Here is a 16,072-nt window from a genome sequence, read left to right as displayed (position 1 = left end):
TTCATCTTGTGGATCCTATACCTGCTATTCAAAAAGGTGTTTTGTACTTGTCAATGACTCGTTCCATGATTTGCAAAAACGGTTGATTTTGTGCCATGAAAACCATTTTTTATGGTTACTAATATCAAGTGCATAAGGTTAGATTAAAGGTCTGTTTGCCTAAAGAGGGGTTACCATTTCATTATTTATCTAGTGTTACATGGATACAATTTCAAATTATAAATCTGTTTAAGTAATTAAGTTGGGAATTTTGGTGATCCTTAGCAAAGTGTGAGTAGTATATTATATGCTGCTTTTGTCCTGATAATGTAAATAGTGTTGACAGCCATTCTGATTGGTGGTCCTTTTTATCGATTTTTAGTTAACACTTAATCTAGTCATAAAGTTCACACGTACCAATAGTGGTTTCCTCCGACAAGTCTTTATAAACGGACGGTCTGCGTACACACTGTTGTCCGCTTGAAATCGATGGGTCGTTTCCTATTTGTTGCCAGAAAGGAGACTTGACGAAGGCGAGTGAGCGAGTTTAGTTTTACGCCACACTCAGCAATATGCCAGCTATATGGTGATGGTCTGTAAATAATCGAGTCTCGACCAGACAATCCAGGGATCAACATCGATCTGCGCAATTGGGATACGAAGACATGTGTCAACCCTGTCAGCGAGCCTGACCACCCGGTCCCGTTAGTCGCCTCTTACAAGCATGGGTTACTGAAGACGAGTTATAACCGGACCTTCACGGGTAGTTGAAGCTAAACGGCTTACAGCAGACTCGGCGGAATATTATAGTATATGGTCAAATATAGAGCAGAGACTTCTTGTGTAAGTGTTTTTCTATAATTTTATTAACCCAACCACCAATTAGGTACAGTTTACAGGTTGTGTCGAACACGTGACCGGTGAGCTTTGAGTAGTTGAACTGGGGCCATTATCTTCTGGACGTTAACAGGATCACTAGTCAACGTCACTGCGTTCGCGATATGGCCCTTCGAACCATACAGAAATGTCCCAGTACTCTCACCTGAAACAAATAAACAATTCTTTGAACAGGAGTAATGTAATAAGGTTAACGTTAAATATGATCTGGGAACGTAGATGTCCCGAGATGCCTCAGGTACACTAGGTGCTAGTTCTACGGGCTTATGCTGACTGGGAAGGTTTGTTCTGCCATCATGGACAAATATGCTAGGAAAACTGAAACCCCAGCAACTACAGTTTCTAGAATTAACGGGCAGAGGAGAAAACATGTTCATTTAATCTTATACAATTTCCTCTTTCGCCGGTCCGGCTTCTTATCCAATAGCATTACAAGGATCGGTTACTATAGCGACATTGCGCCTTTGTGCTCAGTTCCACTAGTGGAAACATTCCCATGGACTCGTTTCTACTTGGAAAACTTATTCATTAAAAAACGTCAATACTTTCTCATTGAACTGTTGACAAATACCTGGCTGATCTCGGCGTCTGCGCCCCGATGCCTTCGCAAAACACGACGGCTGGAACGGAAATGTTCAGTGAGTGAGTATGATTTTACACCGCTTTTAGCAATATTCTACCAATATCACGACGGGGGACACCAGAAATGGACTTTACACATTGTGCCCATGTGGGGAATAGAACTCTGGTCTTCAGCGTGACGAGCGGACGCTTTAACTATCAATCTACCCCACCGCCCCAAATGCGCAACAGAAGTAAATGTCAATTAAACCGGTTCTCTCCATATCCAGACCAACCATTATGAGCAGTCTTACAGCAGTACATTAAATTAGTGAAAGTTTGAAATTGTTACACCGATTCTATGACGATTCGATTCAGTAGAATCTAACACAGTAATACATTTGTAATTATTTAGACTATCTTATATTTGTCGTTTAACGTCACACGGCTTACATGGCGGCAGTATGGACTCGAGTAACAGCCTGATCGATCTAGGAAGCTTGGATACAATGGCATGTCAACCAAGTCACGTCGCCTCTTACGACAAGCACGAGTTACTGAAGACCAATTCTAACCCGGATCTTCACGGGTTACTGTATGCAAGAACGTATTCACATGTTTTGGGGGTTAACTAGAGTATAGAATCTTCCAAGTTAACTCAATTCTGGGAGGATATGCTGTCTTTACGACAAAAGGCCAAGCCTATATCCGTGATCTCGCAAAAATATAGACGAGGGGATTTTACAGATTCTTCGACCGAGATATCCCACCTCGACCTAATTTGACACCTGACCACCGTTTTACAGAAAGAATTATAGTATAACCGACTTTGTAATATAACAGTAATAGCAATATACTGTCACTGAATTGTGTTCTGTGATTGCAATTAAGTTGTAGACCCAATATAACAGATTATTTAATGAAATTTCGAATTCGTTAACGTATATATTTCCATGTCAACGTATTGTTTCCGTGTAGAAATTACGTAGTGAGTGAGTTTAGCTTTACGCCGCAGACCATCGACGTCAGATTGCATGCGCTTTATAATCGATATCTAGCGACCATAATACCCTTTAACTTAAAATTACCTCCATTACACAACATATCTCTCCAATAAGGATGGAATGGGAAGCCCGCGTTTCCTTTATTGGCGATCTTGCTTGGTATATTGGCCACTTTATCTCCCAACATGTATTAATGTGAGTGGGTGAGTTTGGTTTTACGCCGCACTCAGCAATATTCCTGCTATATGGCGGCGGTCTGTAAATAATCGAGTGCGGACCAGACAATCCAGTGATCAACAGCATGAGCATCGAAGAAATTACGTAAGGTGTTCATGTCCTCATTTGGAGAATTACCTGCCACCAGGTACATAAAGGTACGCCCATTGGGGGCACTCGTTGTAGGAACGTAATAGGCACAGTCAAACTGTATCTAAAACATGACTTTCTGTACTCGTGAGAAACCCCGGCAAGCCTTTCACGGATATCGATACCTTTCACGGATATCGATACCTTTCACGGATATCGATACCTTCCACGGATATCGATCAGACACAAACCCAATCAATTACACGGGTAACTAACACTTGTTCGACAGAATCAAAGGACCGGTTTCTAGGTGAGGTGAGGTGAAATTGGGTTTATCGTCGTTTAAAATTTAACCAAACCTGAAGAGGTTTTCAATTCTTCGAAGAGAGTCGTCCTTGGGGTACATATTATGCATTTTCCGGCTGAAAAATGTCCTGTGACAGTTGTATCAATGTTTTTTGAATAAAAAGATTGAACAATAAATAAACTCTTTTATTTATTATACGGCCCCTACCTCACGGAGTTACCTCCCGTTGCGCATGCGCACCAACTGGGTAGGCTCCTAGACCCGTATCATCATTCCTTCTGCTGAATATATCAGTGAACAGAATTGCGGGGAGGCGGGAGCCCTACCCCAAGGACGACTCTCTTCGAAGAATTGAAAACCTCTTCAGGTTTGGTTAATTCTTCTTCATAGAGATCGTCCTTGGGGTACATATTATGCATAAACACAGACTCCCAAAGACCGGAGGCCAGGGAGGAGGGAATTCTGTCCAAGCACACACAAAATATAGCGATCGTATCATGGAAAAAAATTGAACAGACGCCATAACACTCACCTGTCACTTGACCCAGTTTCGCTTCCGCGAGAGGCATGCTGGGAGGGGAACTGACAGGGAGGAAATGTGCTCAAAGACGACCTCCATTTAGCATAGTGAGACAACGCACGTGGTGCGAATGTCAACAAAGCCCCACCCACCATGTGTCTATTAGTGAGCACCGTAGGGGGGAATGTAAATACCGCTCACAATCGACAAATAACTCCTGAGAGAATCGAAAGGGGGTACATGTAGTTAGCTCACAGTAGCAGATATGTCAATAATACGCAATTATTGTACAGCAGCGTCAAAAAACAAACCAATAAACCAAGACTCACTCGGTCAGGGTGGCAGGACACTGTCCACTGGAGAGAACAGAACGGCCAAAGCTCGCACGATTACGGGAATGTGTATCGAGCTGATAGTGCCGTATAAACGTGCTTGGCCGGCTCCAAATAGCGGCAGAGCAGATCTCTTCAATGGGGAGTGCCGATGCAAAAGCTTTTGATGCGGCTACTGCCCTGACCGAGTGAGCCTTCAACCCCTCAGGGGGAGGCTTGCCCTTAGCCTGATAAGCGGCACAAATACACGAAACTAGCCAGCGAGACAAAGTCTGCTTGCTCGCTGGCACACCAGCCTTCCCGCCACCGTAACAACAGAACAGCTGGGTACCCGTACGGATTCCCTGCGTTCGTTTGATATAGACTTTGAGCGTCTTACGGACATCCAACGGGTGAGTGCTCGTAGGAGTGGTCCCCGATGTGGAAGGCTGGGTAAGAGTAGGAAGTTCGATAGGAGCTGTCACATGGAAAGCGTGATCGACCTTCGGTCGGTAAGTATCTGGGAGGCGAATACTGACACGATCCGTGTGAAACACAGTCAGCGCCGGGTCGGACGACATAGCATGTAAATCGCCGACCCTACGTCCAGATGTTACCGCCACCAGAAAAACAGCTTTCCAAGTTAACAACTGAATGGAAATAGCCGATAGGTGTGAGAAAGTTGGACCGGACAGCCAATCTAGCACAATTGACAAATCCCAAGGTGGACTGGTTCGCCTGAGCGCAGGTCGAATCCGTTCCGCGCCAGCAAGAAAGCGCTGTACGAGAGGGTGCTGCCCCAGAAGAGCACCATCGACAGGGGTGTGAAAAGTGGAAATAGCGGTGGAGTAGCCACGAATGGTCGAAGCCGCCAGGCCTTCTTCCAAACGAGCTTGCAAAAACTCCAATACTCGGACTAAATCCGCAGAAAAGGGATCTGCAATGCCCCTATCTGAACACCAGCGCGCATAGCGGGACCACCTATCCTCGTACTGAACGTTTGTCGAATCCCGCCTCGAAGCCAGAATTGTGTCTGCAACTGCTGCAGGAATTCCGCGTGCCTCGAGGTTAGACCTGACAGAGGCCAAGCCACCCACTGAATCCGTGGATTTGGGTGGGGCGCTCCGTTCTGAGTGAGAATGTCCGGTCGTAAAGGTAATAGAACAGGAGGCTGAGCCAGAAACCTGAGAATTACCGGAAACCAGCTCTGTGACGGCCAAAGCGGTGCCAGTAGCACAAGTAGCCGAGCTGGCTGGGTGGACAGCTGTGAAAGGACACGGGGAATGAGTGGTAACGGCGGGAACGCCCAGAGCACTTTGCCCGTCCAATCCAGCAGGAAGGCGTCGGCAGCCAACGCCCCTGGGTCCGGTATCCGAGAGCAGAACACGGGTGTCTGATGCGTCCCGCCGGACGCAAACAGATCCACCTGGAACGACCCGTACAACTGGGAGATTACTCTGAAAATCTGCCTGTCGAGCATCCACTCGTGCGGGGCCAGGATCCGGCGAGAGAGCGCATCTGCTCGCACGTTCTCCAGCCCCGGGAGATAAACAGGGAGTACCTGACAGTCGCACTGATCGCACCAGAGGAGAAAGTCCCACGCCTCCCGGAGGAGCGCTGGGGACACCGTGCCTCCCTGCTTCAGGATGTACGACATGGCCGTCTGGTTGTCCAACTGAAGACGGACTACCTGGCCACGGACATGCTCTCTGAAGCGCTCGAATACCAACCGCACAGCTCTCAGTTCCAACACGTTGATGTGAAGGTGGGCTTCGGCTTCGGACCAGAGTCCGGACGCCGACAGACTGCCCAGAACACCCCCCCAGCCCGTGAGGGACGCATCGGTCTGAACTGTGAGAGCTGGCGTCGGGATTTCCAAGGGGATCCCCCTGGTGAGATTCCCGACATTTGTCCACCACTGAAGGTGAGGTGTCAACCACTCGGGGACTGTGAGACTGCGCTCCAGATCCTCCGTGTGAGTCCACAGCCGAGCCAAAGCTTGCTGTATAGGACGCATCCTCAACCGCGCCCGCCACACTACAGAGATCGTCGCCGCCATATGGCCCAGTAGACGGAGCCAAGTCCGTGCTGGTGCCTGGGGCTGGGAGAGGAACGAAGATACCATCTCCCGAACTCTGGTGATCCGGTCGGGCGACAAGGAAACGAGATCCTTGTTTGTTTGGAATCGCGCCCAAGAAAAACCAAGTCCTGGGTGGGTACCAGGTCGGATTTCTTGAGGTTGATTATCCACCCCAGTCGAGTTAGAATGTCTATCACTGTGTGAGTAGCATCTAGACTCGCTGGCTGTGTTAGTGCTCCGAGCAACCAGTCGTCGAGGTAAGGGTAACAACGCCTTCCTTGCGAGCGAGCGAGGGTAGCCGGGACTAACATGAGCTTGGTGAACACCCTTGGGGCAGTCGATATGCCGAAGGGGAGCACCCTGAATTGGTAACACATCCCGTCGTAAGAGAACCGAAGGTACTGCTTGAACGATGGATGTATGGGCACATGCAGATACGCATCCTTTAGGTCGATTGACGTGAGCCAATCGCCGGGCTGAACAGATGAGATCACCGAGCGCAGTGTCTCCATCTTGAAGGATGGTACTTCGAGCATGCGATTCAACCCCTTGAGGTTGAGAATGGGACGGAACCCGCCGTCTTTCTTCGGGACGAGGAAGTACGTGGAGTAAAATCCCGCCTGTTCCTCTCCCGGTGGAATGCGCTCGATTGCGGACTTGTCCAGCAGAGCCTGAACTTCGTCGCGCAATATGTCCGCCCTTGCCTGACATGACGGCACCGGAGTGCGGCGTATGCCGGTGAAGTCGGGCGGACCTCGCTTCCACAGTGGTAAATGGCCGATGCTGACCGTGGCCAGCACCCAAGCATTGTTGGTAGCCTTCTCCCATTCCGGCAGGAATAGAGAGAGGCGGCCTCCCACTGGGATATGGGGTAGGAGCGCGTGCGTTGTCCCGAGCAGCGGAGCTGACTGGGTGTGACACACGGCTTGAGCGGCAGCCTGATGGGTTAACGGGAGGTCGGGGCAGACCTCCCGCGCCCGCGAAAAGGCTGGGAGCTAGTCGAGGACTGCTCCTTGCCCCTACCCTTGGCGGACCTGCTCCTCCGCCTACCCCTACCAAGCGGCCGAAGCCAGCCGGCAGACTCGGGTGTAGGCTGCACCCCGGCGGAGGAAGGTGGAACGGGAGCGCGGGGGCGAGACACCCGCGGGTGCTCCAACAAGGCCTTAGAGTCCTTGAAGGAGGTAGCTGCAGCGGCAGCCTCCCGAATGACCTGCTGGGCCCCTGGAAAGAGGGTCGCTCCCAGACGGAAAGGGAGGGCCAGCAAGGTCTGCTGCGTCGCTGCCGAGTACCGAGACGTCGACAGCCACAGCCTGCGCATCCCCATGACTGCGCACATCACCGTCGACGCAGCAGACCGCAAAGAGTCGCGCGCGAGGTGTGCCTGAACTTCCGAGAGCTGACGGAGCAGCACGACATGCGGCGAAACGTCGCCAGCATGCCCCTCCGCCTCCAGGGCCGACCTCTGAATCGAGGAGAGGTAGGCCTCATGGACCACCACCCTGACCTGCTGCATCGCGTTCCGGTAGACCTCCTCGTAGGTCCGGTACGCGTGCTGCAGGGGGGCGCCCGCGAGGGCAAACGGTGGAGTGAGGCGCCCTTGCCGAGCAGCCGGAGCTGCTCCGGAGGAAGCCGAGCCTCCCCCCAGGGCGACGGAAGTGAACACGCACTCGTCAACGATGGGAACAACGAACAGGGAGTCCTCCCCAAGTTGGTACCTCCGTACTAAATCCGGCAAGTCGAACCGAACACGGGTACCAGACAAGAGGGGCTCGACCACGTCCTGAACCAACGAAGGCAGAATGCGGAGCTGCGTCTGCGAGGGCTGCCGAGGGGCAAACGCCTCGCCTGGCAAGCGGAACTCAGCCGAGTCCGAGCGGCCAACAGGCACCGCGGCTTGGGGTAGGCCCTCGGCAATTCTTTGCCGGACCTCCCGCAGAGCCGAAGCAAAACGGAAACCTCCGTCATGCTCCTCTACCTCCCCAAGCTCCATTGACTCGGCGCCCGAGCCCGAGTCAGAGGCTGGGTCTCCTCCGAAAGAGGACCCTAACCCCGACCCGGTGGGCGGCCTAGCGCTAGGAAGCACAGAGAGGGAAGAGCAGACAGAGCGCTCCACGTCGGCGCCTGGAAGCGTGCACGGACCCCGGTCCCGAGACGCTGGAGGCAGACCAGGCAGAACTGGTGCCTCCGCTCTCATGGGCGGGAGTGCGCAGGGACCGGAACACCAGGAATACTCAACGGTCCCTGCGCCAACTCCGAGAGGGGGACTGGGAGCACCTCCCCCTCCGGGGCAGCCGAGGCGTCCGGACCCGAAGCCAGAGGCAACGGGTCTACAGACGCCTCAAGGCTGAGGGATCGAGCCGAGCCCGGCGATCCCACCCCCTGACTCTCCGCCCCCCGTCCGGAGTGAGCGAGGAACTCCTGCCGGAGACCTCCAACAGACTCACGAACGAGGGACTTCACAGAGTCCATATGCTGCTGAAACAATTTGTCCATTAGTGTCATATCAAAACCACCAGTACTAGCGGGAGAGGGGGTTTGGCTTCGGGATTTTTTTCCCTTACGTGACTGTCTCTTAGTCTTAGACGGGGGGACCTGCGTCAGTTCCCCACCCGCCTCACGCATCTCTTTGTAAAATAGCGTGTCCGCCGCCCTCCGCTTTTGGGCCCGGGGGGAAAACCCAAGACATATCGGACACGTGTCCGCGTCATGGCCAGTCTTTTCTAGACAGGCGACGCACTGGTCATGCCTGTCGGCCCGTGGAATGCTCTGTCCACAGACCGAACAGGATGAAAAGGCCTGAAAGCAAACACGCAAGCATGTAGCTAACGGCGGACCAGCAGCATATATACACGTAGAAAACATTGAAAAATACGTGAAGGCTACCACGGAAAGTAATAGTTGGTTCAATACGCAATATTACGACCACATGGCACGCTAAACTTCCCGCCATGGCAGAGCAACACGTGCGTAAACCACGGGAAAGTTCGCGTAATATAATTAATACAAAGTCACAATTATGAAACAACCAACTGTAAAGCTTTACTGTTCCTTTTCATAGGCAAATAAAGACCATACATACAGGTGGTGTCTCAGACATAGTTTTTTTTTCTCAGAAAGCTCAGCTCATCAACACTGTACGGCTCATGTAACGTCTGTTCATGGCAGTGACAGCAGAAGGAATGATGATACGGGTCTAGGAGCCTACCCAGTTGGTGCGCATGCGCAACGGGAGGTAACTCCGTGAGGTAGGGGCCGTATAATAAATAAAAGAGTTTATTTATTGTTCAATCTTTTTATTCAAAAAACATTGATACAACTGTCACAGGACATTTTTCAGCCGGAAAATGCATAATATGTACCCCAAGGACGATCTCTATGAAGAAGAATAACTCACCCCGATCTCAGAACAGGATACCTGCCACCCTTCGCATTCATAGCATCGCACGATTCGGCACGGAGGCCTTTGTCCTTTAGTCCTGAAGAAAGTTAGGACAATCTGTTCAACATTTCGTCATAACAGTATGCAACACATTGTCAAGTAGCTGGCGCAGGAGTGGGCGGAGTTTTTTGAAAATCGTTTGAACCCAAATTTACAAACTGTTTATCCGAGTTCCTCGGCGTGGTGTCCAGTTCCATGTGTACGCGTATATCAAGTCTTTTCTTGGAGATCGTACTGATCATAATTGCTGTCTTCAATGCTTTCTGAAGAACGTATATTCAAAACGGAACTTTGCAACTTAACGTGATAAAGACTATCAAGACGTAATATATATAACATTAATTACACACCACAAAATACCAGTCCTTTCTTGGTCACCGTTTTCCTGAAGTTACCTCGTAATTGCATTCCAAATATTTTTGATCTTCGTAACATCTGTGGTCCTTCCTAGATGGTTTGATTGCATCTAACGAGTTCAAGAAATATCTCTGGTACCGAATTCAATTTTTGCAACTTGTGTGTGCAATGAAAACCACGTGACATTGGTGAAACCCCTTGGGAATCCCTACTTCCGGTCTCCGGCGTATTGGGACACTTTCAGCGTAAGCAAAATCACGCACTACGCAGCACGCGTAAATGGAAACGACTATTACTATTTTAGTTTAAAGTGTTGGTTTCGCACTACGCATCACGCACTATGCGCACACGGAAACCCGACTTGAACCTCTCACCTACCGTCATAAAGGTCAATAATCGATAGAACGACCTGAATCAGCCGATTCTACACCACAATTTTCAAGTGATCACCCAGCGACAAGACAATCAGTAAAACATTCCCGCGACTCCGATGTCATGACTAGAACTGCTACAAGAACCAAACAATTTGATATTACCCAATTGTTTACAGATGTTTAATTTGTATTCTGTACTCACCGAGAGTGACTGCCTTCAATCTCACCATCTTGCCTGCTGGTGCGGAGGCACCAAGTTTCCTCCCGATGACATCAACGACGTACAAATGGATTGAAGACTTACTCACAGGCGGCTTATTCCCGGCGATCACTTTTGGTGGTTTGAATCTGCAAAATTGGTTTCAAAAATAGTACATTTGACTTGTCAAACAAATGCTTTCACATAACATGTAAACATTCACCATTTGGACAGAGGTGGACTTCCTGACGTCATATTCTAATAATAGTGGCTATTTATATAGCCCCTGTTCTACGCATGCTCATGGGGCTGAAACATTACCCCGGATAACAAGCTGCATCCGAGGCGCTCGAAGGTAAACAGTCATGACTTATCCCATCGGGTACCCGTTCACTGCTGGGTGAACAGAGGCAATTTTTTAACAAAATCACTTGCCTAAGGCGAGACCACAGGTGTCACGTGTGCTTCGTTGTGGGGTAGGAGTCAAGCTGCCAAGCAATGTCGCCCATACGAGGATTCTCCGCGACCAACGTTACCTAACATCAACTGACTTGTGACCTAATTCCAGTTATGTGAGCGACGTTTCAAACCAATACCAAGAGCGATTGCGACAGTTTCTGTGATCTGACAATGAAAGTGAGAGAGTTTAGTTTTACGCCGCACTCAGCAATATTCTAGCTATATGGCGGCGGTCTGTAAATAATCAAGTCTGGACCAGACAATCCAGTGATCAACAGCATGAGCATCGATCTACGCAATTGGGATACGATGACATGTGTCAACCAGTCAGCGAGCCTGACCACCCGATCCCGTTAGTCGCCTCTTACGACAAGCATGGGTTACTGAAGGTGCATTCTAACCCGGACCTTCACGGGTATCACAATAAAAGAGAAACAGGAAATCGGTTTGAGCAGATCTTGGACATTTATCCCTTTGATACCCAAGAACATAGGCATAGCACTGACAACCTATAGAGAAATCGTGACAAGACGGGAACTTGATGTAATAGTGTGAGTTCTCATATCGAAAACAAAAGAAAACCGAAGTGACCAAACAATCATTCCGTCCTCAGACTTGGCCGTCAGCATCACAGCTTGCGTCATTTCAGATCCCCAAGCAGTAAAATCCATCCACAATTCTCAGCGAACGGTCTCAAAGTTTGATGCAGTTATGGAAACAAACTAACACCTGACGGACTGATATTGAAAAAGCGACGATATATGGCCCGACTACGGCGGAGTGCCATGCCGCGTTCGAAATAATCGACGGCCCGGAGGATCAGCGCCGGTTGTTAATATAATATTGTAGTTTCAAAAATATTTGCAGGCCCTTGTGGCCTACAGTACCTGTCCATAATTTGTTTTCGTTATTAACGTTCAGGAATCATTCATGATCTATCATGTTAAGATAGCTTAGTTTCACTTCCTGATGTTTCAGCGCTTTACACATAGAAATGTCAACACCAGTCTTTAATAAAAGTAAAGTGACTGATGACCAGGAGCTGTTTGACTTGGCATACGTACTGTAGCTTACTAGCTACTTGAATTTGATGTCATTCCACATTTCCAGTGTTATGCTAGTTATGACAATTAAACAGAAACTGCACAGTGTAGTCTATTTTGTTTGTATTGGTTTCACTTTAAAAAAAAAATTAAAAAAAAAAAAAAAGCCTACAGATTTCATTCAGGACCTGTAGATTTTAAAGCCTGATGGCCAACTGGCACATTAAAGTATTGCAAACACTGCTGTCATGAGACCTACCCGGGTTTAACAGACAGCGAACCACTTTCTTTCGAGGCGCCTGGCTGAAAGGAGCAGGTTATTGTGTATTGTTCATCATGCTGGTGGAGGCGACTGCCACGACGACCGTACCCCACCTCCACTTGGATGGTGAACACCAGTGCGTCCTTCTTTTTCTGCAAAGTACATTTGAAAACAAATGTTGGAAAAGAAATTTCGGTAAAAAAAAAATACCCTTTCCTTTAGTCAAAGTACTGACAACGCACCATTTAGTTTAAGAAATTGAAGTCCTGTCCTTGTTCACATTGTACTCCATGTCTGAGTGAACGTACATTGAAAAACTGCTCACATCCAAATAACTGAACTCCATTACAGACGGATATACCCTTTGTTCCCTACCCTCCAAACCAAGTAGGTTTATGTTCTGAAAGATTTACACAAGGCAGGCAATATCCACGGAATATGCAACAGCGGGAACGTAGCTGTGAAGGGGCTTCTACACGGTGATGGTTTACAAACCGATGCAGTGATGAATACATGAAGCGCTAAATGGTTCCATTGTTGCACAAATACGCTCATTTATACACATTTCCAGTTTATCATATCGTATACGAGTTCTGGACCAAATTACTGGAATAGCAAAAACCAAACCATCCGTCAAAGAGTGACATTTACGTCTTTCCAAATCGTAACGCATACATCAGTTCCAACGTAGGATACCTACGGAGTCACAATGTACAGTTCCTCTAAATGAACGCCCTCTAGACAGATTTTTCAACCCAACAGAAGCTGGATCAAGTTTGATCGTAGCGATAAAATAGCGGCGTTGCCATGAGTGAGGGAGTTAAGTTTTACACCGCTTTTAGCATTGTACCCATGTGGAGAATCGAACCCGGGTCTCCGGTGTGGCGAGCGAACGCCTTAACCACCGCCCCGGCGTTGCTATGAACATCAGACAGCTGTAACGTGCACGATTTAGATCCGTCCCTCGATACAGCTAGTAACTGATCCTATTGCTGAACACACGAGATATTTAGGACCTTGTATTCATGGCATGCTACTACAAAATAAAGTACTTTACTGAATACACCTACCACAAATTTACAAGGGGAAGATCCCCCACCTGCAACTGGGTACGACACCGGTAACGTGAATTCCACGCCATTGCTGGAGACGAAGTTCACCGTCTTATCCCCTGCACAGACGGCCTTAGCTCCAGTTTCCATGTCGGTGACAAGCGTCACCAAGGCGTCACCGACACCATTACTGCCACATGCAGGCGAAACTAAAAAAAGATTAGGGATTCATCTGGTGGCATTGGCAAACTGGGATTTTAAGATTTCATTTGAGCACATAATATACCGAACCGTTAGGAAACATGAACATTTGGGTAAGTTTGTGGTGAAGACCAAGTACTAAATTCAATATAATGTCCCAAATATATGCACGTTCCGATCTGTACACTCACACTGCTCAATAACTGTCGAGGTCCACAACTTCGAAAACGAAATATTGCATTTACTTAGTGTGGAGAGCGGGGGCTCAATACTTGGCACTGAACTGGTATTGACAAACTATATATCGTGTGTTTCATTCCACGGCCTCACATACACTCAGTCAAAAATGAAACTTCACTCATACATTTCTAAATATTTTCTTGAAACTAAATACAAGAGTTTTTATTATTATTATTATTAGGGGTAAATGCGTTGTCAAAGACATCATGACACACAGCAACTCCGACGTGCACAGGCATGCAGCACGTGCGAGCGTACATCATGGTAAAAGCATGTTTTCTCGTGTTCCTAGTCACGTGACCTTATGAGACGTGCAATTGAGCCCAAGTTAGCACGGTAGAGTGACATCTCGGAAAAACAAGTTCTTACAGTCAATTATCCGTTGATTTGCAATGCCACGACTGTCAAACATTCAACGTGAACGTGCCATTGGCATGCTGAATACGGGAACGTCGGTCACTGACGTTGCCAGGGTTATGGGATGCAGTCGACGGACTATCCATGATCTTCGGACACGTCTCCAACAAACTGGCACCACAGCAGACCGACCTCGTTCGGGTAGACCACGTGTGACGACACAAGCAGAAGACCGACAAATCGTCTTACGTCATTTGCGTAATCGATTTCTCACTGCAACGTCCACTAGGAATGAATTGTTTAGAGGTCGTGTGACTGCCCAAACAATACGTAATCGCCTGCGCACTGCTCGTCGCCATGCACGTCGGCCATATCGTGGACCAATTTTAACCCAGTTACACCGACGTCAACGGCTGATCTGGGCACAACGACATCTCAGATGGACTCAGCGTGATTGGAATAGGGTCGTTTTTAGTGACGAATCCAGATTCAATTTGCACTTCGCTGATGGGAGAGTTAGAGTTTGGAGGAGACGCGGTGAACGCAACGCCCAGTGTTGTGTGCAGGAAGTGGACCGTTTTGGGGGTGGTAGTGTTATGGTTTGGGGTGCCTTTAATGGTCCTGCCCGTTCCAGACTGATTGTCGTTCAAGGAAACCTAACTGCTGCAGGATACAGGGATCAAGTGCTTTTCCAGAGCTTTTGTCATTCATGGCAGCTCATGGCCCAGGTCTGACATTCCAACACGATAATGCCAGACCTCATACGGCCAATTTAACGCGGAATTTTCTTAGGAATGCTGGCATCAATGTCATGGAGTGGCCCTCAAGGTCTCCCGACCTTAATCCCATAGAACATGTATGGGATGTGTTGGGCAGAAGACTCCGTCAAGTAAGGAACCCTCCACAGAATTTGCAGGAACTTGGTGCCATGTTGGTACAATTATGGCGACGCATCCCCAAGCTGTGTTCAGACGCATCATTCAATCCATGAGGAGACGTTGCGTCGCAGTTGTGAACGCTCATGGAGGGCATACGCGCTATTGACATGCTTTCATCAAGTTGTAACTTACCATTTTTACTCTCTTACATTTCCGTAGCATTTCCGGTGGAACTGGTTACATTATGAACATGATTTTTATGGTACACCGTCCTTAATGGGTACAGAATGGAATAAAATCATTATTTAAAACCTCTTTTCATGTATGTTCAACTTATCGACCTCCAAACGAGTGTGAAGTTTCTTTTTTGACTGAGTATATTAGAGTTGTATCTCCATAAACACCATGATGTACATTACATAATGTTCAGGGTACCTGACCGACATAATGTCACCAATGGTGACTGAACGGGAATTGGAGAAATGTTTCTACAGGTTGTTCAGCTTGACCTGAGCTACTCTACATATGCATGACCCGGGGGCAAATGGCACAAACGGCGGGTCGAGTTAACTTCATTAAATAGGGGAGCAAAACATGTTATTAATGTTGCTGCTCGCTGCCTAAAAGCTCGAATCGGAAACAATAAACCATCTGAAGCTTCTTTGTTATAGAAAGTTAGGACATTGCTGACGATTTCTCGACATTGAGGTGTCAAACGGCGACCTTGTCTCCACTGTTCGGACATGTTGACAATCAATGCGCCCCTTCACAATAATAGACCCAACCAGTTTAGACACGGTCACGCAATGCATTAGTATTCACTTGATCAGGTCAAGCTGAACGAGCTGTAGATACTTTATATTATAGCTTTACACGGTTCCTATGTCATTCTCAGAACAACAAATTGCGTTACTCCTGGAGTGACCTCTTGGATTGCACTTGAAGATTAATGTATTGTCAAAATGTTGGTCGATTGTTTAACGCAATATTCCAGCTATAATGGTGTTGGTCTGTAAATAATCGAGTCGACCAGACAATCCAGTGATCAACAGCATGATTATCAATCTACGCAATTACGATACGATGGCATTTGTCAACAAGTCAGCGAGCCTGACCACCCGATCCCGTTAGTCGCCTCTTGTGACAAGCACGAGTTACTGAAGATCAATTGTAACCCGGATCTTCACGGGTCCAGTGATCAAGAACATGAGCACCGATGTACGCAACTGAGATACGATGACATGTT

General features: G+C 48.2%; 1 protein-coding gene across 1 annotated transcript; it reads right to left on the bottom strand.

Moving 5' to 3' along the window:
• Positions 1–823: 823 nt before the first annotated feature.
• On the bottom strand, positions 824–13,378 carry LOC124265605. The gene is made up of 6 exons (XM_046700389.1): positions 13,169–13,378; positions 12,096–12,250; positions 10,338–10,483; positions 9,360–9,441; positions 1,448–1,496; positions 824–1,021 (listed from the first exon to the last, which is right to left on the bottom strand). The coding sequence occupies exons 1-6, from the start codon at positions 13,298–13,300 to the stop codon at positions 965–967; spliced, it is 621 nt and encodes a 206-aa protein (XP_046556345.1). The 5' UTR covers positions 13,301–13,378; the 3' UTR covers positions 824–964.
• Between the last annotated feature and the right edge of the window lie 2,694 nt (positions 13,379–16,072).

Source organism: Haliotis rubra, unplaced genomic scaffold (genome assembly GCF_003918875.1).
Source record: "Haliotis rubra isolate DU_JTF1 unplaced genomic scaffold, ASM391887v1 Scf987, whole genome shotgun sequence".
NCBI lineage: Eukaryota > Metazoa > Mollusca > Gastropoda > Lepetellida > Haliotidae > Haliotis > Haliotis rubra.
This window is presented reverse-complemented; position numbering and strand designations above follow the sequence as displayed.

What these genes read in the sequence shown, in the direction of transcription:
- LOC124265605 (XM_046700389.1), bottom strand. Translation starts at nt 13,300, where the DNA reads ATGGAAACTGGAGCTAAGGCCGTCTGTGCAGGGGATAAGACGGTGAAC. An exon ending in CTTCCCCTTGTAAATTTGTG is followed by an intron (nt 12,251 to 13,168) that starts GTAGGTGTATTC and finishes TGTACTTTGCAG; the next exon opens with AAAAAGAAGGACGCACTGGT. An exon ending in CAGACGCCGAGATCAGCCAG is followed by an intron (nt 1,022 to 1,447) that starts GTATTTGTCAAC and finishes TATTTGTTTCAG; the next exon opens with GTGAGAGTACTGGGACATTT.